The 24,836-nt window shown below is 38.3% G+C and overlaps 1 protein-coding gene across 1 annotated transcript; it reads left to right on the plus strand.

Moving 5' to 3' along the window:
* Window positions 1-548: 548 nt before the first annotated feature.
* On the plus strand, window positions 549-19,797 carry LOC117996337 (dynein light chain Tctex-type protein 2B-like). The gene is made up of 4 exons (XM_034984383.2): window positions 549-595; window positions 17,745-17,941; window positions 18,323-18,469; window positions 19,553-19,797. The coding sequence occupies exons 2-4, from the start codon at window positions 17,765-17,767 to the stop codon at window positions 19,787-19,789; spliced, it is 561 nt and encodes a 186-aa protein (XP_034840274.1). The 5' UTR covers window positions 549-595; window positions 17,745-17,764; the 3' UTR covers window positions 19,790-19,797.
* The last annotated feature ends 5,039 nt before the right edge of the window (window positions 19,798-24,836 follow it).

Consider the following 24,836-nt stretch of genomic DNA (forward strand, 5'->3'; position numbering starts at 1 on the left):
ACCACGCTGCATTGGCAGACTTCAGATTGGCATGCCGATGACGCGACTTTGAAGACCGAAATCCCAAATTCGCCTAAAGCAATTTTGACTTCAATCCATATCCATACTAATATTATAAATGCGAAAGTGTGTCTGTCTGTCTGTCTATCTGCTAGCTTTTTACGGCTTATTCTTTCAACCGATTTTGATGAAATTTCGTACAGAGATAGCTTGCATCCAGGGGAAGGACATAGGCTACTTTTTATCCCGAAAATCAAAGAGTTCCCACGGGATTTTTAAAAACCTAAATCCACGCGGACGAAGTCGCGGGCATCAGCTAGTAAAGAATAAAATAGAACTAAAACATATTTACAAGTGTTTTGAATCGTCAAAATAATTTACCACTGGTTCGGAATGCTGTTCCTGACGAGAAGAATATGATAGACGGATCAAAATCGCTGATGGCAGCATTGAACTACAACATATCCAAGTTCCAACGCACACCTCGCCTTTCATGCATGAACAAAGTGAATTTGTAAGAGTAACGTCCTGTGATATTAGTCCGGTTCAAACTCGTTCTGTTTTATTCCAAAACATTTTCTTTGTTACCCGAAGCGTAAATACATATTACTTGCATAAAAAAATGCCTGCCCAGGACTCCGCGTAGATTTAGGTTTTATAAAGTATCCGTTAGAAAGCCTTGAAATCTTTTTTAGAGCGAGTTTCCGTCATAGAAAAACATAGGTATGTTCGGAACCTTATGTGCCTAGGTCCAGCGATTTAAGAAGGTTGTAGGTAGGTACGTTGATAAGATTGATTATAAAATTTCTCTTTATAAGTCCCAATAGTAACCGGGCCGGTAATAGAAACGTAGATAAAACACGATGACGACCTCCCTGGCACAGAGGTAAGCGTCAGTGGGAGGTCTCGGGTTCGATTTCCAGCATGGGCATTTTGGGAATCATGTTTTCTAAATTGTCTGTAGACTTTGACCGTGGTTAGTTACCACTTTACGGGCAAAACTACGCCGCCAAGCGATTTAGTGTTTCGGTACGATGCCGTGTAGAAAACGATCAGGTATAGGCGTTTAATGAAAATTGCCATCCCTCTTCCAAGTTAGCACACTTTCATCTTAGACTGCATCATCACTTACCATCAAGTGAGATCGTTGTCAAGGGCTAACCTGTATTAGAGTTTAAAGAAAAGACAAACTATCTGTCCCGGCTTACTCACGTGTGTAGTCGACGTTAGCCCGACTAGTTAAAGAGAGTAGAGTAGGAAAAAGGACCCCGTATGGGTTCGAAACTAGTCGGGCTAACGTCGACTACACACGTGAGTAAGCCGGGACAGATAGTATTTATAATGGAAATCACTCACGGTAGTTTAAACGCTAAAAAGACAAACTATTTTTGTCGATGTTAAAATCGAGAACTACTAATCGGATCTGGATTATAGATACCATTCAGTGCTTAACTTTACATTGCAAGCACTGAAAGTAGTTAAATTGGCTTGGTAAGAAAGCCACTGTAGTACCTATTGAACTATAATACCAAACCTGCCCATACCCTAAGGCGATACTCGAGACAATCGATCAGCCAACAATATACAATTATCGGATATTCTGTTCAAGGATAATTATTACAGGCTGCAACGCGCTGTCTGTCCTATTAAGGGCCTGTTCATTCGCTGTTACAGTTTAATTAATGGCTTAGCCACCTCTATTCATTAAAGCCTACACCTAGCTCCACAATCCGTTTATAATAGAGCTGTCAAAGTGTCATAAACAGGTATCTATCTACTTATCTATGGTCTCTACTCAAATTAATAGCGATCAATTTTCTCGACTATTGCGTCTTACCAGAGCACCAGCCTTAAGGTATGATTCCAAACCACGCTGCATGCAGCAGCGCTGCCGCAACAGTGCTGTCACCAGCTGTCACAGTCCTGTCGCGGCACTACTGGTCCCCATTAAAGATGGGCGTTATTGGCTATTTCTGGCAACGGTTAATCAACAGTTATTTAGTTTCAATACCAATATTGATAACCGTTGCCGAATATCGGTATCAGAGTTGTGTTTTAACTAATTTAATATGCGCAACGCGCAGCGGTTTCCGTAGTAGTAACTAAGCTAGCTGCCGTATCAATACCGTCTGTATAGCTAGCGCGCGCATATTCACTAAAATAAAACCAATTTTACTTTTATGAATATCGTGAAGTAATCACAACCTTAAGTTCATAGCAGCAAAGTTTAATTATAATGATCATTGACATAGGTCAAACTATAGTTGACGCCTGCACGAATAGTTTGCCACAATCCAGTTAACCAAAAACATTTCACGAAGATTGATAAACCAAAGAGGACCTTATCTCTATTACTCTAAGGCTAACTGTATTAAGATTGATAGATCAAAGTGTAATGGACAAGTACTTGTACAGTTAAGCCTTAGCGTAATAGAGATAAGGTCGGCTTTGGTTTATCAAGTTCTTAGTTACTAAGCCGGTAGCCAACAACCGCTCCTTCTCAGCTTTCAGTGAAAGAATGAAAGAGAAGGCATAATTATTGCGTTTCTAGTTACCAAAAAACCAAACAATGCATTGTCAGTTGCCAGTTGGCAGCGTTGCGTTGTCAGGTGGTTCTTCATAGATGTTAGCTGATAACCGTTGCTAGCTACGACAATAACGCTACGGTACGCTATAGGCACGGCAGCGGTTTTCAGTTAAGTTAAGCTATAGCGGACACATGTCTAGTCCCCATACAATCTCTATAAGCTTATAATTATGACATTACATTCCGAGCTAGGCAGCAATGTCGCGGCAGCAATAATATACTAATATAAATACGGTAATAATATATAATATAAATACGGTACACACCAGAAATTTTTACTGAATGTGTATTTTTATTGTCGAATAACAAATAGGTACTAAAAATTTCAAAATTCCCACCATGAAAATTTAAAAAACGGTAAAGAGTTATTTCTTGTACGATGGTACGAAACCCTTCCAGTGCGAGCCCAACTCACACTTGACTATTTTTTTTCGTTGAAACCTTTAGAAGTTAGCTCTACACGTGAGAAACCACGAGTGTGAACTAGTCGTGTTTACACTTGCAGGCTTATTGGGATTTTAGAAAAAGGTATTTTAAAAAACTTCACAGAATAGCAATTTCCGCCTCCGCAAAATTGGTATTCTCCCTGAAAGTTTGATCTCATCTGATAAAAATAATATCAGCCCGATATAAATTGCTGGAATTCGTGCGTCTGAAGCGAAGGTTCAGCGACCTGAATATTTAGAGATATCCCCTTTTGCCTGTTCCCAAACGCCTATGACCCTGTTTGTCCTAAATAAGAGAATTTGCGAGCGAAGCTTTCTGCTTTGTTGAGGCAATTCTTTTAGTCTGACAAATTTTGTTTACGACTAAGTATATTATTTTACCTACGAGACAACAAGTGTCTACGATATAAATACTATCTGTCCCGGCTTACTCACGTGTGTAGTCGACGTTAGCCCGACTAACGATCACTCACGGTAGTTTAAACGCTAAAAAAGTGTCTACGAATAATAACAAAGTAAGTACACGATAAATCGAAAACTATTATGCATAAAAATAAATGAAAATCTGTTTTAGAATGTACAGGTAAAGCCCTTTCATATGATACCCCACTTGATATAGTTATCTTACTTGTAAAATTGAGAAAACTAATATTTATTCATGAACACATTTTAATTTTTTTTCGTGATGTACCACAAATTCACGGTTTTTGGATTTATTCCTTTACTTGTGCTATAAGACCTACCTACCTACCAAATTTCATGATTCATGGTTAACGTGAAGTAGCCTATAGGTTTTTTGACAGACACGACGGACAGACGGCCAGACGGATAGATAGACAGACAGACAGAGAACAAAGGGTTCCTTTTTCCTTTTGAACCCTAAAAATAGCGCCGTTTGCTCAAAAGTACTAAACCGAAACCGAAGTTCTAAACCCGACACTAAGCATACTAGATGATGCCCGCAACTTGGTCCGCATGGATTTAGGTTTTAAAAATCGGAAGGGAATTCTCTGATTTTCCGAACAAAAAGTAGCCTATGTCCTTCCATCCTTCCTTTCATCTTTCTTCCGTTCCTTCTAAGGCAGACAGACACACTTTCACGTTTCCTGTAATATTAAGATTTTAGTTGTACATTATGTAATTGTTTGGCTGACCTTTAAAGTCAAGTTCTACTACTTTGATGGAAAATAAATAAAGTGGAAGCAGAAATAGCTACCGAATAGCTGTTATTGAATGAAAAATGTAGCAGTAATGGCCCGTAGCCTTTAACCTTCATTGGGAATGGAAATTTGTTTTTATATTAACTCCTAATGTAACTATTGTGAATATAAAAGTTTCCTAATGGCCACTACGGATTTTTTATGCAAAGAAAGCTTTGCCTTTAGCTTAAAAATTGTATAAATATTAAGCTTTAGCTCGGCTCGCTTTAGGACGGATTTCCATCCGTTGAATTACGTTTGATTCCCAGTCTTATACAACTCTGAAAGTTGAAACAGCGCAACAGATTTTAGGAATTATCTAAGCGGTATGGTGCACATGGTGAAACAAACACAATAACAAGGATTTTAAGGAATTATCTAAGAGGCGTGGTGCATAGGTCGATGGTGCACAGGATAAATTAAGTCGCGTAGCAACGCATTCCTGCATATAAACCTATACGTTACAAAAGTTGAAAAGAAAAAATGAGCACTTAAGGCATTTGTCCAACCGCCGATGATTAGCGAAAAATGAGTTTAGCTACTATAGAATCGTGTTGGCGAACAATAAGAAGCACAGTCACCGAGACGTACATTTGATTCCTGCTCCAAACTGCAATAGTATTTTAACCGCCAAGTGAGAGTCGAGTCCAGTCGAGCTTTTTCTTGGCGTTACGACAAACTAGATGCCAGCAGGGTGCACAGTCAGCGGGCAACTATTTATATTTTTCACTTTTATCGACACGGAGTCATACATCGATTGTATGTTTCTTGAGCGAGAAAATAATTGATAGTTATTCACTCGGCGGCGGTGGGACAAGTACCTTATATCGGCGTCCCACAGTCCGCGATCCTCAATACAAAATCAATATAAAAACATCAATACAAAAAAATTCAAGAGCGCCTCTTGAAAATTTAAGAAGAAATGTTTTGGTCTTTACAAAATTTTGCGATACCGCATATTTTTTTTAAAGGATAGGATAGGAAGTACTAATGCATCAAATCTTTGTTTGAAATAGATTTAAAAAAAAATTTAATAGAAAACCGGAAAAGTTGTTTTCACAAATATCGATTGTGTGAGTTGCTGCGTAGGTATAATTACCTATAACGGGTCACATAGTTCAGAGACAGTGGAAATGTTGTTTTTAAATTGGAAGGCGACCGCTGACCACCGTTTGTGACCACGTAATTAGTTTCAGTAGTAAACTACGCTCTGGGTGTCGCTTACACACAAAGTTTATTTTTTCCTTTGTGCTGTACGCTTTTGTTTATTTTTATTTCGTGGATAGAATTTGTACCGTACATAAATTACTGGGAAAATTTTGGGTTAAATAGAGCCGGCTAGCTGGCTGCAATATATAGGTAACTCAACTAGGTATTACATAGACACCAGAGACCGAGGAAGGTCCTCCATGCGATGGACCGACCAAATGAAATGTGCAGCGGTGAGAAGTGGCTCGTGAGGCGTATAACATATGCCCTGAAAGACGTTGCTTCTTGATGACCATGACCGCTCTGCCAACAGTGCTACGACAAAGAAGAAGAAGAAGAAGAAGGTACTCGTATTACCTACCTATAGGTATTCTAAGGATTCTGAATTAGGTCCCAATATGCGGGCACTCATAGTTTTCTAAAACTTATGAGGCATAATCCGTAATGTTCAATGAATTTTGCTATCATTCTACCCTACTTCATAATTAAAGGATGATAGTACTATTATATAAGTATGTACCAATAACATAATATTATTACATAGTATAACAAAGTGAAGTTGGACGTTTAAAAAAATTGATTGTAAAACTGAAACAGTGTGGTAAAGATGTCTAAATTCTTAGAAAATTTAAGCCTAAAATTGTGGCCGAGCAATGATTTTTTTATTACAAAAAAACAATAGTAGGTATGTAATGAAATTTTATAACATTTCTTTTAGAATGTAATAGGGAAAAATATATGAAACATTTTATAACAAAGCAGCGTTCAAGTTGTACTAGCTAGCGAGCAGTTGGTAACATTGTCTTGTTTGTAAATTGCGTAGTTCAATACAGTGCAATGAAATTCTTTCCCCCTTTGGCCTTTATAGTCGGCTCGTGTGTGGAATAGGTATAGAGAGTTTTGCTCTATTTTTTAACACATTTCTTGTAGTTGTTACTTTAATGAAAAATATAGTATGTGTTTTTCCTTTTTTGCCCACATTCTAAAAGAATTTTAATAAGAATTCATGTACCGTAAATACTTGTTACTTAGTAACAAATTCTAAGTGCCAAAATTATGGAATAGCTCTCAGAGTGCTAATACTTGATTAGAATCCCGTTTTTTCCACTCTCACACACACACACACACACACACACACACACACACAAACACACGCGTGCGCAAACAAGCACATACGCACATTGCTCAAACACATACATTCACATTTGTACACATTCCTTTTGAGCATTCTGATTATTACACATTAGAGCCAAAGAGTATAATGATTTATACTCTTACGTAGTGTTCTACGTTTTAGAGTCGGCAACCTAGTAACTTGAAACCGTGCGTCGCGTCGGCTTGTATCGTTTTTTCGTTCAGCAAGACTTTACTCACACCGATTATTTTGTTTGTTTTTCCAAAAATGTTCATCTGTCTGAAACCGGCGGCCGACTCAGATTATCCAATACATTTAATACTAAGAAAGCTCTATACATTTCATTTCTCTCAATGATTTCATTTATTCTCACTTTGAAAGGATCCCGCATAAACTCCACTGACGTATACTACTTATAATGACAGTCGTGCACAAAGCGACGTACAAATCTAATCGCGATTATTATTTCACGTTTTCCCTCCGAAATCCCGGTGTTCCGCTGAGTTACGGCCCCACCGGGATGAAATCTACTCTGAAACTTATATATTATTCAACCTTTCCTCAGGTATGAATGTTCATTAGTCTGAAAATAAATTCGCTTTCATGTTCAGTGACCTTTGCGCAGCCTGCTAAAGGTTCATTGTATATCCTAACGGAACTTATAATTATACGGATTGGCTTTCAAGTTCTGAAATCGGGTCACTACCTTGGGCTTGATGTCAATGGGTATCACAAATGCTGCTATAAAAAGCTATTGGACCGTTTGTCGATAAATATGGGTATCTACCTATATTTAAAAGGAGAAACTGACAGTCTGATATCCTATAGATCACTCAAACTATGGGGTCTAGAAAATTGAGATTTTGCATGTGGGTTTGCTCTAGATACCTACTATCTACTTCAGATACTAAGAAATAATTTTCAGAATAATCATCCAAGCAAAGCCGTGGTGGGTTCTAGTTATTTAATTAGACAAAGAACAGACTTGGAAAAGATATTATATTATTTATGATTTAATTTATTTAATTTTACCGAGGCAAAACTACTTAGGAGAAACTAGATGAATGCGTTTACTATTTTATAGAATAGTCATGATAATTCCATACTAATATTATAAATGCGAAAGAGTGCCTGTCAGTCTGTTTATCTGCCTGTCTGTCTGCTAGCCTTTCACGGCCCATCCGTTCAACCGATTTTGACGAAATTTGGTACAGCGATAGCTTGCATCCCGGGGAAGGACATAGTCTAATTTTTATCCCGACAAAACCAGAGTTCACACGGGATTTTTAAAAACCTAAAACCACGTGGACGAAGTCACAGGCATCATCTAGTTATAACTAAATAAATAGGACAACACCAGATTTTGTTTTCTATTCGTCTTGAGTACTTACAAGTTACATTAGATAAATTTAATCCAGCAAATAGCCTTTGCACCCATTTTTCAGTATTTTTCCGTGAAATGCACATAAACAAAATAAAGAGATGAGTTATTACAGATCTGACGTAGAAATTAGAATGAACAAATTTTCTTTTCTTTCATTATAAATTTTCTTTATTTTTTGTTATGAACGAGCGAGTATAAAAATATTCCAACTTACATCATCATCTCTTAATGAAATTCTGTTATTTCCACTAGCTTGAAGCGTTTCTACTACATCTCTAGAATCTCTAGTATAACGTAGTTGAATGCACTCCATTGCACTTGCAGCGAGCGCAGCGGAGCCATTGACCCTGAGCTGCTTACGTCAAGCTCAAGTTTAAAAGGCTTTTTTGCTAGAAGATGTTATGTCACATAACATGTACCTACTTGCTTAAGTATTATGAAAATGTATGAATATTGAATACTTACAGTAGGTATCATACCGTCTTTCGGCATTTCGCATAATTAAGTTCTTCGGAGTCGTTTTCCAGCGGGAAAATTTTTCCTCGAAGCTGTTGTCAGGCCGAAGGCCAGGATAAAGGCACCAGAGGGCAAAGAAGTCCCCATGTTGTGGACTGACTAAAGTAAGGCTGAGATATACAAAGCATATTTTGGTTTTGCTGAGATTTAAGACACAGTTAAACGAGAAAGATTGATTTCTCCACAGCCTAAATAAATCAGCCTTTTTAAAACTTTAAGTAAAGAGAAAATTCCGCGTAGGTAGGCTTCTAGATCTCAGCCTGTTGGAGGAGGTCTCTTGCACGAGTTCATCAGGCTTTGGCCAGCAGAGAGAAGTGGTGATGGTTTTCATATACTTACCACCTTCAAAAAAGCATCGAGGTGGTTCAAATTCAACGCGTAGCATGGTACATTTTATGAGCGTAAAAAAACCATTTGCTCTAAAAAAAGTTATGTTCGATATCCAAATATCTATCAAACCTCTAGAATTTTATACCTATAGGTAGGTAAACTATACGTGTCAAGTAACTCTAATTCCACGTAATACGTTGTATTTGTACAATGAACCCTTTCGGTTGGGACCCGGGGCGATTACATCATTCCACAGCAACCCTTAGTCATACAAATATGTGTGTAATTTTGTGCTCCCCTCTTGGAAAGTTACGTTAGTTGGCACCGCAAGCTTAGAGGACCAGTTTGACTCCCAGTCTGGTTAATTTAGAGAAAGATTTTCGCTTAATCGTGAGGTCTTTACGGATATTGCTATTGTTATATTGGATATTTTCTTCTTTTGCGTCTATAAAAATATATTTGCGTCTATAAAAATATAGGTACCGTACCTATACAAATATGCCCAAAAAATTATTGGCGATTAATCACTTACGCAGGCGAAATTTCTAAGTTCACAGCACCTATACAATGTCGCAAATTTATGGGACTTCTATCGGATATACTTTGTAGATTGTGCTCAAGAACTTCAAAGCCTTGTTCTTATTTCACCATAATACCACAGAACAGCGAGAAATCATGAATAGTGGCGCCCTAGTCGTCGAAATTTTAATCACTTGCACGAAACGTTTACGCTCATCGTTTCTGATACGAACCGCTATGGTGTGCCTTTCTTCCAACCGCCCTTCCACGTTTCCTGCCACGTGTAACTTAATATTGTCAAGCCAAGCGTGAATAGGCTTCACTTAGATAGACACACTCCAACTTAGACCTCATCATTTGCTTTCCATTAAGCATGATAGCCGCTAAACTGTGAATAATATGAAACGCGTTGACTGTTGAAATGAATTAGCTGTATTCTCCTTCCAGGTTGGTGAGTCTTCATCAACTGCATTGTCACATAGGTGAGATCGCTGTCAAGGCTTCGTTACCAGGCTTCGTATGAAAAATATCTAAAACAGGAGCAAAAATAGGTAAGGTGCAGCGCTCTACTTCGATAAAGATTATGTACAACGATTCCGTACACAATCGCTTAACTTTGCCCTTATTTAAATAGCTTTTTGTCCTTTGATCTTTAAAACACAAGATATGCAGTCCCATAGAAAAACTAATAGAAATAGTATCTGCTTTGCGTAAATATTTATAGTAATTATGTCCTTATAAAGCGAACGGAACACAAAATATAAGCAAAACTAAATGATTAAAAAATACTTTAAACTTTTTTACTTGTTTGTATTTTAAATAATTACTATTTTATTTTTTTACGAGTTTACATTAGGCGTGATAACAACTCTTTTTGCAAATGACAAATCATCAGACAATTTATATAAACAAAATTTCATTGAGACACAAAAATATTTGTGAGGGGGCCCAAGCTTCATATAGCATTGCCTATCCTCCTTTAACCTCTTTTTATAATATTAGCATAGAAGTATAATATATCTATACACGCAATCGTGTGTGAACACTTGTTTTTAACTAACACTTTTTAAACAAAAAACAGCATATCTTGTACTTTCATGATCAAAGGCTTTGCCAGTAACGTAACGGATTTTATATAAAAGAATACCGCTATCGGTCAAATCTGCCATGCTTCGTACCACCCGGGTCAACAGTCGCCGTGGCTTGACTCGAGCGATTGTCATACTTGTAAGACCTTAAGCACTCACGACACTGCGACAGGGCCGATTTAGGGTAAAAACGTGGGGAGGATCCTAGATTGCCTCCTAAACATGTCGGGTATAGGGTCATTCTAAAGCAGATCCTAGATCACCTCCTAGATCGGCCGGCAGGACGAGATATGCATCCGATATCTCACTGAGCTTAGGGAACACCCTAGATTGCTCCAATCTAGCTGCCTCCTAAATCGGCCATGCCGCAGTGTCGTGAGTAGAATGCTTTAGTTGAAGCTTGCATGCTATTCCTATGATTGGGGTTGCTGCACGGAAAATGACACAGTATTTTACATTGGCTTAAAATATTTGTTGGTTTTATTTGGTTGACATAATAATTACCCATATTATAAATGCGAAAGTGTGTTTGTTGGTTTATTGGTTTGTCCTTCAATCACGTCGCAATGGATCGACGTGATTTTTTACATGGCATTGCAGCATTAACTATACGTTAAAGAACTGGAAAGTGACATGGGCTACTTTTTATCCCGGAAAATTAAAGAGTTGCAACGGGATTTTCAAAAAACCTAATTCCACGTGGATGAACTCGCGGGCATCAGCTAGTTTTGTAATAAATATAAACTACTTTGCCATTCAGAGTAAAGTATTCATATTTTATGCTTAACCTACTCTCTGCGGAAATCCTCTTAAAAGCCTATTCGTACGAAAATAAAAATGAAACTCCATCAAATCCATTTCAGGTAAATAAGCATTACACTACATTTGCGGCAAGTCGCTCGACAAAAAGTTGGTCGTCATAAAAATACATAAAATAGATTTTTTATTCTATAATAAGCTAGTCCTTAACTGCACCCTCACCTAGTGGTAAGTGACGATGATGTGTAAATAGGGATGCAGGTTTACTGCAGTTGCCACAAGTCACAACTGTATCGCTGACTGCACGCGGACTGCGCAGCAGGTCGGCCATTGCAATGCACTTGTGTCAACTGCAATAAAACTGCTTCCCAACTGCAATTTTGCAGTCGACTTGCAGTCCAAATGCAGTCCATTGCATAGATACTAAGATGGAAACAGGCTAACTTGAACGGAGTATAACAGTTTTATTCATATCCCTGATTTGTCGCTTTCTCGTTTTATTGTTACAATCATAATATTTTAACTTTTTATAAGTAGCCGATATCCATCTCCAGTAGACAAATAACTTGTTTTCCAACATTCAGCGGCTTAGCCATAAAAAATTAACAGACAAACACACTTTCACTTCAAATTTCTTATGTACAGAAAATAGATCTGATCAGTTTTCTCCTCATGACCTACGTTTGCGACACGATAATAAGTTGCAGAACAAAATGTATCCAGTATGATATTCTGGTAACTGCCAAACGTGGCGTAGGTATCCACCGAAATAAAAACCACGCGCGTGGTCTACCTGCAGTATATTTCAAAAGATGTAGGTGGATGCGAGGCCTTTTACCCAAAAATCCTTTGTCAGCATTCCAAATGAATTTTTTCGCGAATCTCCTGCCATTTTCCCCTCTGTTGCAGAGCGGCATTGAATTCTTTGAATCATTAATAACTTTCAATCCGATGTTCATTTTGCACGGACTATTTTGTACCACATACATACAGGTAGGTATAACTAAGTTTGAAAACATACTCGTACTTGTAAGCTTCGTATTCATTGAGGGATGCATGACCTAGTAGTGATAACACATACCAACCAATAACGATCGTTAAGCAACGTTGACCCTAATCGGTAAATAATCACTAACAGCTAATAATAACTATAAGAACCTAAGAGTCGAAATCTCGTTTTCTTATCGAGTCGAGCTTATAGGAACCCACTGCATTACTATCCTAATAAAATTCTTACCATAAAGATCTGTACGCACCTGAGCTGCGCTGCGCGTCGCTTCAGTCCGACTGCAGAAAGCGTCACTTCAGGCCCTCACGGTACCTACCGCACTACAACTGCAGTACGCGGCAGCTCGCGTCACTTGCACGTCACTTCTATGCCCGATCGCGTACGAACAACAACGTCGCAAGATGAGCGACATTGAAGAGGGAAAGGGTGGAAGCCGACATCCTAGGGGTTGGGAATTTTGAGGATATACTTTTAAGAGCCCGTCATGTGCCAAAAATTAAAACTACGTTATTTATTTTGAGGTCTATCACGCCTATACTTTAAAAACTTAACTCGATGCGCGTGTATCTTATCCGAGCGCCGGCCGTACGCATTCTGAAGCGACGCGACGCGCCGCTGGGTATGTCGCACTAGCGTCGCTGCACCGCGCGTCGCATCGCTGCGCTTCACAATATTCTCCCAGCCGCGACGCGCGGCAACGCGCGGTGAAGCGCTGTGCAGCGCCGCTCTAGTGCGATATGCGCCATACAAAATGATAGAAATAATATTTTGACGCTCTGTGCCGCGACGTGCAGTGACGCGCAGCGCAGCTTAGGTGCGTACCAGCGGCGAAGAGTCAATATAACACGATTCCTATCGGCTTCCCTTTAAGAATTGGCATAATATAGCGTAAGTAGGTACTATTCACATAAATTCGGTAATACGTTCGTAAATACAAAGGTTCGATCGTCACAAATGCTAATTTTTTTTGTTATTACTAATTTAAGTTAAAAGCATAACAGCTAATGTAGGTAAGTAACATACACCTACAGTCCTACACCATACAAGCCGTAAAATATCGGATTCCCTCAATGATATTAGAAGAAAAAGAGGTAGATAGGTTACTTATATCAAATTCGATGTTTATTAATGGCACGCTGCGTCAGCGCCGAAAGACTCAACACACATAAACGCATAGATAGTATTTTAACCTCACACAACAGAGAGTAAAGGACGGTGAACTAATAACCTCAGCTTCAGTTGCGCACGAAAAAGAGACGGTTATATTTTGCACTACCTCGTCCTGCACAGAAGAGTGGAAGAAGGACGGATATATGCCTAATAATGCGAGCGTAAAAGAGACGGGACGAGACGGTATACTAGAAACTCCAAAGAAAAAAAAATCCGTAAAGTCTTTTCGGCTAATGCCGATTTATGCCTACACTGTAGTTGTATAGTAAAATAAAAATCTTATACTGTGGTATTTAATATATTACGAACTAGCTTTTTCCCGCGGTTCCGCTCGTTTTTAGGGTTCCGTGCCCAAGGGGTGCCAACGGGACCCTATTACTAAGCCTCCGCTGTCTGTACGTCCATCTGTCAGCGGGCTGTATCTCGTAAGCCGTAATAAGTAGACAGTTGAAATTTTCACAGAATGTATTTCTATTGCCGCTATAACAAAAATAATAAAAATTAAATTAAATTAAATCCTTCCCTAAAACAGGAAATATGCACACTATTTGAATTGTCAATACTCAGAAGAGACCTATCTGTTTATTTTATATTCTTTGATCGGAAACTTTAAAATACGTACAACGATAACTTGATACGTACTTATGGCATGTGACATAAGGTCGAAATTGCAATGAGTTGCATTTTACACGAACGTGCACGAGTTTGTTATTGTTAAATAAGTGAAAAATACGAATTATATAAAAGAAATAGTTTTACTTACGAATGAAATGTGATTCCTTGACTTTTGGAAACCTTGCTTGTGTAGTTTGTGCGGAATCTCATCACACACGACGGCATTTTCGGTTGTTTTGGGAGACGAAAACAAAATACACATTACTATCAACGACGTCGGCGATAGCGCGACGCCAGCGGGCGACTGAGCTCAGGTTTGCTAATTAGCTTAGTTTTAACGTGCCACTTGCGGTCCGCGTATAACGTATCTACCTATTTTCTTCTAATATCATTGGATTCCCTAGTTAGATTTTTGCTTAGTATTTAGTATCTCTTACATTTCCCTAACGAAAGCGAAAGGAGCGAACTAGGTCTGTCTCGCTCTACGGTTGGAACCCACCAATTTAATCTGGCCCAGTAGCGAATACGAATTTGGAACTCGGACAGGTCAGACAAATTTGACGTAGTTAAGCCGCTAGAATCCGAGTTACCGTATTATACCTCCAAATTAAAAGTTATATTAATAGTATTATTTTAACAGGTACATGCTACTATTTTGAGTATTTTGTATTTTGAAGGGTGATTTGATATTGATTTTGATTGATTATTATTTGTTTTTGTGAAGCGTCCATGCACGTTTGTTTTTAAAGTTGTTAGTGGTGTTTTATTTTGATATAATAAATTGGGGCTAGTGATTAATAACTAATAAGTGTAAGTTCGCGGTAATTTAGATGCAGTTTGGTAAGTCAACATCAGAAATTACCTTAATTCACATAGATTGTTGTTTAACAGATTTCCTGTTTGTTACGTAACGATAGTAATTTTTCTAAATCGAGTTTTGAAAACAAAAAGCGTCTTTAATCGATGGGGAACAGCTGATATTCTTTTAGGTAAGTAGGTAGGTAGGTACCTTTCCGGCTTCCCTTTTTCAGATTTTCACCCTTCGCCACTGGTGCGTACAGACCTTTATGTGATTAATGGAAAGAGATCACAATCCTCAGCAACGAGGAAAACAAACTACACGTAGAAATTCATTTGAGCAGCCTCAGACTGAGCTGAAATGAAACTCAGGCTATGTTTATTTGGTTTCTACTATACCCATGATTCGGCCTGTGTACATAAAATCGGCAAAATATGGCTAAGTGAAATTTTACCCCACGACACGGCATACTTCAGGTGTAAGGACGTCGTATCCACTTAAGCTGCTGCGGACCGAGGCGCTACCTCTCTCTCTCTCCGGTCGTTCCTTCATTGCTGAAGATCGTGGTCCTGGCAAACTGCCCTCGAATGGCTTATCTGTTTCCATCGGCTTCTGTCGGTGGCCATTTTTACAATGTGATGAAATCCACCCCTGCTGGACTCCTTTAGCTGGTCGGACCACCTAGTTGGTGAGCGGCCTCTCGGTCTTTGCCCTCAGTGTTGCCCGTCACTATGAGCTTTTCTAAGCTGTCGTCCCCCCGCCGTATGATGTGGCCGAAATATGAGAGCAATCGTTGGTAACATATGGAGGAGAGTCTAGCAGTGATTCCGAGTTGCGAAAGGATAGACACGTTTGTGCGCTTGGCAGTCCACGGAATCCGTAGCATCCGCCTCCAGCACCACATTTCAAACGTGTCTATTCTTTGCCTTTCTCTTGCTTTGATAGTCCATGTCTCTACTCCATAAAGAATATATTTTCAAGAGTACCGACTACCGATCCGATGTCACAAAGTTTGATTTCGGCACATACCAATTTTAAACTCGCCCTCTGTATCGTTAAGACTATTCCTCGATGCTGAGAGCTATGACCTTTTTTCATAGAATGGTAGGAGTTTACTTAGAAAAAGATCCAGTAGGTTCTCAGATACTTCCCCATACAACTCTATAGTAAGAGAAGGAGATATTATTTAAGTTATTAACAGATTTTAGTGATTTAATGACCAGGATGACCCGTTATTCTTGAGAATATTATACAAATTGATATGAGTACAATCGGCGTCTATCAAAACAAATAGGACTGGTGATCTATTGATGTTATCTTTAAGGGTTATTGATGACCCGTCACCCCACTGTGACGGAAAGGTCAGAAAAAGAAGACAGTCGTGGTAATTTTTTTTTTATCGATGACCCAAATTAAGAACCAATACAAATAGCTATCAGTACACATGCTATAAATGCGAAAGTGTGTTTGTTTGTTGGTTTATTGGTTTTTGGTTTGTTGGTTTGTCCTTCAATCTTTTGCATCGATATAGTTAAAGATCTGAAGAGTGACATAGGCCGCTTAATCCCGGCTAATCAAAGAGGTCCCACGGGATTTTTAAAAATCTAATTCCACGTGGACGAAGTCGCGGGCACCAGCTAGTTAGGTATAATATTATTATTATTAGCATATTATGAAACTAGAGAATGCCCGCGACTTCGTCCGCGTGGATTTAGTTTTTAAAAATCGCGTGGGAACTCTTTGGTTTTCCGGAATAAAAAGTAGCCTATGTCCTTCCCCGAGATGCAGGCTATCTCTGTACCAAATTTCGTCAAAATCGGTTGAACGGTTGAGCCGTGAAAAGCTAGCAGACAGACAGACAGACACACTTTCGCACTTATAATACTAGTATGGATTAGATGGCAGGGCCCGGTTTCGCACGGGTGGGTATAATTTCTCTAGAGTACAATGTTCAGAATAAACTTTCCTCGTGCCTAAAATACGATAATGAAAGGTGTTTTGAAAGTTGAACCTGAATGAAGTTAAATGAGCAAATGCTCCGACAAATGTGGATTGCGATTATGGTCTAACAATTTATTAGTTTTTTAGAGGATTGCCTTGAACTTAGTGAATCACTAAACTATAGTCAAAATCAATGAATCAAAAAGTCATCCCTTCATCCCAGCATGCACTGCTATGTCAATGTTTAAGCAGTTCGGCTGTAGGTACCTTTAGCTAAAACCAAGTAGAGAAGTAGAGCTAGTAATGACCTTATTTTTTAGGGTTCCGTACCTCAAAAGGAAAAACGGAACTCTTATAGTATCACTTTGTTGTCTGTCTGTCGGTCTGTCAAGAAACCTACAGGGTACTTCCCGTTGACCTAGAATCATGAAATTTGGTAGGTAGGTAGGTAGGTCTTATAGCTGATATTCGGGGAAAAATCTGAAAAACGTGAATTTGTGATTACATCACACAAAAAAAAAATTGTGGTCATGAACTAATAATTAGTATTTTCAATTTTCGAAGTAGATAACTATATCAAGTGGGGTATCATATGAAAGGTCTTCACATGTGCATTCTAAAACAGATTTTAATTTATTTTTATGCATCATAGTTTTTGAATTATAGTGCAAAATGTCGAAAAAATACGACTGAATTACGGAACCCTCGTTGCGCGAGCCTGATCTCGCACTTGGCCGGTTTTTTTCATATAATATGACCCAACTACAATTTTTTATAGCACCCTTGTAGAACCTACTAGGTACCCATAGATTAATATAATATGCTTACCTATATTAATTATTTATTGTACCTAAATAAAGAAAAATAAAATAAATCTTGCTGACATTGGTTTGACTTTGACTATATCTTAACATTTATCGCTTGTGCGAAAAGTTGGCGTGAAAAAATTGACAATTAATATAATTATTTTCATGTATTTTTTATGTAAAGACAGATCTATTATTACTATAGTATTATTTTTCCTCTGTAGATAATTAGATTATTTATAGACGTGTATAATGTCGGAGATCGATAACAAAAAAAATAGAAATGTATCAATGATGCAACTGAAGAGCCAGTCGGGCGTAAGGTCACAAAGTTTCGGGATGAGATCGATGAGCCGGCTGAAACTAAGACGACCGTCGTTTGGGTTCTCTGGGGTCCCTGGCATACGGCCTGTGGAGCGAACGTCTCAGGTAAATGGATTTTACATATCAAGCATTGTATTTAACATCGATATAAATGACAAGATGTGCCCAAGCGAACAAAATTTTTCACGGTTTTGGAACCAAATATATCAACGCCTCCTCTTAGATACTAATGAACGACCCGTTTTAAATCCAGACGTCACTGAGGTTGCATTGGTGCTAAAGCACCAATGAGTCGGTGCCATTTTGTTTGTTCAATGGCCCTGTCCATACGAAGTAATATTTATAAGTCATTGGTATTTAAGTATTTTCTATTATACCTTGGTAGCTTTTTGAAATGATACTTTTAACAGATATTTAGGGGAGGGGCGCTGACGGACTTTTTTGGGACATAAAACATATAAAATTTAAGTTTGTTCAACAATACAGATCGCAATCGAATTCAAACGCCCCGTGCTCACCTATCTACCTACTTACCAACTTGGCTCAACTTACAAGTTCCATCTGCCGACGGTACAGAAGATAACTGATCAAGTGCTGGATGAACATTGGACTGGCCACAAGTATAATGTTCAGGCTGGTAGAATTTTATTTTATTTTAGTATGACCCAACTTTTTTATATAGGTACCTCGCGGATTTTTTTTCTTGGGTAGAACAGTAACAGACAAAATCCCGTACATATTGTTATTCCGTTGCCGCCTGAAAGGACCAATGAAAAAACAAATATTTGTATTGTGGAATCAGACAAGTAGGAATCAGGTATTAGTTTATACACCCGTGACTTAGTCCGCGTGAAATAAAAACATTTTATTCTATTCTAATCAACACGTTATTCTAGTTCTACGGATCTCCTCATTTCTGACACGTAGAGAAACTCCAAGCATAGCTCTCTCCATCGCCCGCTGAGTGACTCTGAGCTTTCTTATGAGGCCCATGTCTCGGATCCATTTATCATCACTGGCAACACGCACTGTTTAAAGACTTTGGTCTTCAAGCACTGAGGAATTTTGCTACATAGCTCAACGGGTTGCGAAGCTGAAGTGGCAATGGGCAGGGCACATAGTTCGTACAACCGATAGACGTTCGGGTCCCAAGGTGGTGGAATGGCGACCTCGCACCGGAAGACGCAGCGTTGGAAGACCTCCCACTAGATGGACGGACGACGACGAGTCATCAGACGAGTCGCAGGGAGCCGCTGGATCCAGGCGGCGCAAGACCGTGGCGTGTGGAAGTCCCTACAAGAGACCTATGTCCAGCAGTGGACGTCTATTGGTTAATGATGATGATGATGAATCAACATCTATACTCTATACTATTATATAAAGAGGTAATGTCGTTAAGTTTGTTTGTAGGGGGTAATCTTTGGAACTACTGAACCGATTTTAAAAATTCTTTCACCAGTAGAAAGCTACATTATTCCTGAGTGACATAGGCTATACGGGATCTTTAAAAACCTAAATCTACGCGGGCGAAGCCGCGGGGATTAGCTAGTGTTCTATATATTTAATATCTGTGACAACAGCAGCGTGGCCTCCCAATACATTTTACAACTTTTACTATCAATGTTTTCTTTCACGTATTTCTGTGCACGCCTTACAAATCGTAGTCATTACCGTACCATAACCTTCCATATCAGCGTTGTTTATTTTTCTTTATAGGATTCCCCTGCTCTAGCACTTCGGATAGCAGGCGAGCTGATGCGAAGACTCAAAGCAATTCAGTTCAACCGTTACCGCATCATCTGTGTGGTCACTATCGGTCAAAGGAGAGCTCAGAGCTATAATAACGCCGTGGCTTTCCTTTGGGACCACGAACAGGATAACTATGTTGATGTCAACAGGGAGGTTACCACCGCTTTCATTCAAGTTACCACTTTTGGAGTATATTTGGACTAGAACAAGTATGAATTCTATACACCAGTATTTGCTAATTATTTGATATTTTATGGAGCAACTAGATGATGCTCGCGACTTCGTACGCGTGGAATTAGGTTTGTTGAAAATCCCGTGGGAACTCTTTGATTTTCCGGGATAAAAAGTAGCCTATGTCAGCCTCCAGGTCTTTAACTATATCTATCAAAAAATCACGTCAATCTATCGCTCCGTTGCGACGCGATTGAAGGACAAACCAACAAACAAACACACTTTCGCATTTATAATAAGGGTACTGATAAAAGTCTATCCACAGAAACGTGCAGCTTCTGAGATGTGGTCAATAACAGATGAGGGTAGAAATTTCTAATGTAGGATCTTAGACCATATTATACGCTAGTGAAGTAAATAAAGATGCTTTAAAAATCTAAAGTTGTGTGCTACTTTCAATCTCTGCTCATTATAGATGCTGGTTAGTACATTTTATGCGCGAGATTATGGTTTCAGTTTCATCTTACATGTATATTCGTAAACGAGTTCAAACATAACGAGGGAAATGAAGATGGCAGAATTGCAGGGAGCTTACGTTACTGCAAGCTGTTTCAATTTGGTTTCTTTAAAATTCATGCCCTCATTTCGAAAGGATTGCGATACGCTCCTTCAACGTATTTGTGTTTTCAATTTCTTGCGCATTTTCTATTTTCTTCTTATGTTTGGTTGGTGGTTTTTGTATACCTACCAAGAAAACGCAGAAACGAAGGATTTTTTTGATAAAAAGATAATGATAAAGGATATTAGGGCTAACCTTTATTGTATTTACTTATAGCATACTTAAAGTTTACCTGAAGTTGACTTTAGATAGATCACAATATTACAGGTTTAAATTAAGTTTTACAATAATTATGCGAAAAAAAAAACTATACTTCGCAATACATTTATCGCTGTTGTAAAATTTTATCGGCTCCCAGATGATTGGACGTCAATGTCGTTAAAGTTTACATACACGTGTATATTTTCTAGCACCTACTTTAGACTTTTTACAAATTTTCAAACTTTTTCCATTTTTTATGCCTGGAGACAAAAATCCTTCCCGTAAAGCGTTGAAAGGACACTGACAAAGGGCTATGGAGAGGGCTATTTCAAAAGTTACTCTGAAAGATAAAATTCTAGATGAGAAGAAGAATCAACGTCATAGACATGAGTCATAGCTAAAACCATCAGTTAGTAGCAGTGACAATAGGTAGGCTAAGCTAGTCGTAGGAGCGATAACTGCTGAGCTGGGAAAATTCTAGTATGGAGACCATGAATAAGTAAGCGTAGTGTTGGGTCCCCTCCAGCAAGATGGGCCAACGATATACAGAGAGTGGCTTGACGTGGAAGCATGATGAAAACTGAGAAGCGCGTATAGAGGCGCTCTTTAATTTCTTAAAATGCAATGTTTAGCAGTGGATGTTTGCAAGCTGAATTAATGATAATAATCAAAGAAAACTAGACTATAAATACGACTTCGAGTAGATCGACACCCAGGTCCTATGATGCTCCATATACCAGTCAACGAATTAAATATCAAGAGATCTTTAAGAGACGTAAAGAGAACTCTTCTCTTGCTCATGAAAGATTGAAAGATCAACTATTATAGTCGTTGAAAAAATTAAGTGACAAGAAAATTTCATTAACTTTATTAGCATTCAATAGATACATTTCAAAACCCCATTATTGAAGTAAATGCGTTCAAATTTGAGCCTCAATAGCTCAACGGTTCTGGAGCGGACTGAATTCCGAAAGGTTGGCGGTTCAAACTCCACCCGTTTGTCGCACCTACTTCTAGCACAAGCTTTACGCTTAGTTGGAGGGGAAAGGGGAATATTAGTCAAGATTAGCTTGGCAAATATACTTTAAAAAATATTATATATTATGTGCAATAAATTAATGAACTAACTAGACTTACCTATTTGAATTAAAATCTTGATACTAGTCTCGTATCATTTGTCTGGCGAGACTCACTGCTAGGTTAGAGAGGTTTATTTTCTTTTTATAGTACTTAGCTTATACATTTCAGACTAGCAATAAAGCTATTGTATTATCTTTGTAAATATTCGTTCGCGTCAAAAACTAAATGAAAAGCGATACATTGCTGTAGAATTCATTGCTGGATGTCGGATATCGTAGAATGCTCGTAAAAACATTTGCATAGAAAATATTGAGTGGGTACGGCTAGACGGTGCAGACTATTATAATAAATTGTTGGAACTTAATAAATAAATAAACAATACTTGATTAAAACGTTCACGATCTATTCGATTAGGGCAGAGTGAACTGTGAACATCTGTATAACATGCAGCATGCGGTACGCTCGATTACCCATTGCTAAACATGTAGGAAAAGCCAGCCACCAAGCAAGCGACACACACCACCACCATACCACACAAATGGATGCGTGGATTTATTAAAATTTAAAATTTCCGAGATTTTTTATCTGGTCTGGTTTTGATTAATTAATATAGAAGTAAATAATTCCCGATCTCGTAGTAACTTCGGAATAAAAAGTATATAAAACACTTTTTATCCAAAATCAAAATGTAACGAATTCAAGTTCTATCGACTACTTTTCAAAGTCAAAGTCAAATGATTTATTAAAAATAGGTAATAAATAACTCTTTTTGATGGTCAGATGTTGGATTTCTAAGATATAGTGGTGATAATTATTACGCAAACTTATTTAATTATTTAATTATTATTACTTATTTTATTACTTAATTATTTTCGTAAGTATTTTGCGGACACAAACATAATAATATTATGGAAGCTGTTGTATTATAAAGATCGTTGCTATGGTCAGTAGGTATGGTTGGCATGTTTAACTTCAGCAGACCCTGATAAAGATGTTTTGATCTAGGCATCTTAAATATTTATAATGCGAATCCTAAGGTACCTATCTTTTAATCCACTGTACAAAGAAGAACAACTTCGTAATTCAAAAGCAAAGTTCTGTGGGATATCTTACATCCTAGTAGGATGAAACTTTGTACTAGCCCGCATAAAGATGGCGAATTAACCCTTTCCTCTTTGTTATGATCCGTAAAGTTAGATAAAGCTTTTAAAAATTTAACGTCGTTTACTATTACAATGATATCCATCCATACTAATATTATAAATGCGAAAGGGTGTCTGTCTGTCTATATGTCTGTCTGTCTGTCTGTCTATCTGTTAGCCTTTCACGACCCATCCGTTCAACCGATTTTGACGAAATTTGGTACAGATATAGCTTGCATCCCGGGGAAGGACATAGGCTACTTTTTATCCCGGAAAATCAAGGAGTTCCCACGGGATTTTGTAAAACCTAAATCCACGCGGACGAAGTTATCTATAAACATACATCTACATATTTAAAAAAAAAACTCTTAACACTGACTATAAGGTCTATTTAATTGGTGGATCTATAGAAGCATGAATTTTACGGGATGAAAACAAGATGCCTACTAAAAAGGATTTTTCAAAATTCATTCCCAAAGGTTGATTCACATTAGCAGCAAATCGAAGCGAAATTAAATTTTTATAGCATTTTGACTACTTTATCTCTACCATGTAAAGTATTTATACCTATGTTTTTTCTTCATATTATGATACCAAAACGACTTTCATTTAAAAATTACAATATTCCCCTCTAAAATGAATTTGAAACGTGTACATCGGAACATTTGTTGCTGACATAAAGTTTTATTGGCTCTCAGGTGATTGGACGGCGCGGGCGGCGTCGTTAACGCTTAAGCCCTGAACAGACTACGCGCGACTGCAACGACCCGTGTCGGTAATATGGCAGGACTTCACATTAAAGATGAGTAACGCCGCAGACAAATTACTGTGTCGACAAAAAACGATCTAACTCATATACTTTATATTATCAAGTCTTGCTGCGTGCATATAGTCCGTCGGTCGCTGAAGTTCGTGGTGCACACCGATTAGTTAATTTCGTCAGATTATGTTGCAACCCTTTCATTACAGTCACGTATCGGTAGCTTTACAGAAAAGTGTAAAGAGCGTGATTATAACAGTACGCGACGAAAGCAGCGCTTCTTCTACGCGCGCTCCTTAGTGTGATCAGTTTCACATAGATGTATTAAAACTTCTAGAAGCCGCGTTACGCGTCTCTGCGATAGCGCGTTTTATCTGACCAGGGCCTTATATACATATGCGGGGATATTCCGTGGCACGTCCTTCGGAGTAACAAATTTTTATCAGCGCTGACGTCGCGTCGTCGCGTCGTATTCGTATGGTAACAGGACTTAGTTGCATATACCTACCTACCTACTAATGAAACTGAAAAAGGTAAACTAAATTCAATTACGGGTATAAATAAAAAAAATATACTTTTTTAAAGATCTGCTTGACTGCTGTCTCGAATGTGGTTTATATCAAAAGCACGTAGCGAATGCTAGTAGGTAGATAATTAAATAAAGCCCAGAAGTTTTTGATGGTACTTTGAGAACCTATTGACCTAGAATTAATGATAAAACAGATATTTCTAGTGAACATAAACATCTAATTATTATTCAGTAGCACCATAACATATACAGAGTAATGATTTTAAGCTTACTTCGTGGTTTAACGACATAGGATTTTAACGTTAAACTATCGTTAGTGATATAAGTATCCATTATAAGTCAATCTCCTTTGCGGAGGTAAATAGCAGATACGTACTCGGATTTATTACGATGATTTTGAGGTCCCGTCGTGAACACGACTCATGCAACTGGATTTAACTGAAACTTTTTTATTGCGAATCTGGTAAACAGTGGAAATGTATCTAACGAAAACAAAAAGGTACAGCCAAATTCTACCTATTAAATATGGATAATTCAAAATCATCATATCAATCATCGTGAACCGAGATACGAACGTAAACGCTATTTACACAAATACTTACTTACTGAACGTTTTTTTTAAATAGGGATAGCGAGCAAACGAGCAGGCGGGTCACCTGATGTTAAGTGATTACCGCCGCCCATGAACATTTGCAACACCAGAGGACCGATGCGTTGCCGGCCTTTTAGGAATTTGTTGGTCCGCCCCT

The sequence above is a fragment of the Maniola hyperantus genome, chromosome 3 (assembly GCF_902806685.2).
Source record: "Maniola hyperantus chromosome 3, iAphHyp1.2, whole genome shotgun sequence".
In the NCBI taxonomy this organism is placed as follows: Eukaryota; Metazoa; Arthropoda; class Insecta; order Lepidoptera; family Nymphalidae; genus Maniola; species Maniola hyperantus.

Coding starts and splice junctions, on each gene's coding strand:
- LOC117996337 (XM_034984383.2), top strand. CDS start 17,765: ATGTCGGAGATCGATAACAAAAAAAATAGAAATGTATCAATGATGCAA. Junction 17,942..18,322: donor CTGTGGAGCGAACGTCTCAG/GTAAATGGATTT, acceptor TCAACAATACAG/ATCGCAATCGAATTCAAACG. Junction 18,470..19,552: donor GCCACAAGTATAATGTTCAG/GCTGGTAGAATT, acceptor TTTTCTTTATAG/GATTCCCCTGCTCTAGCACT.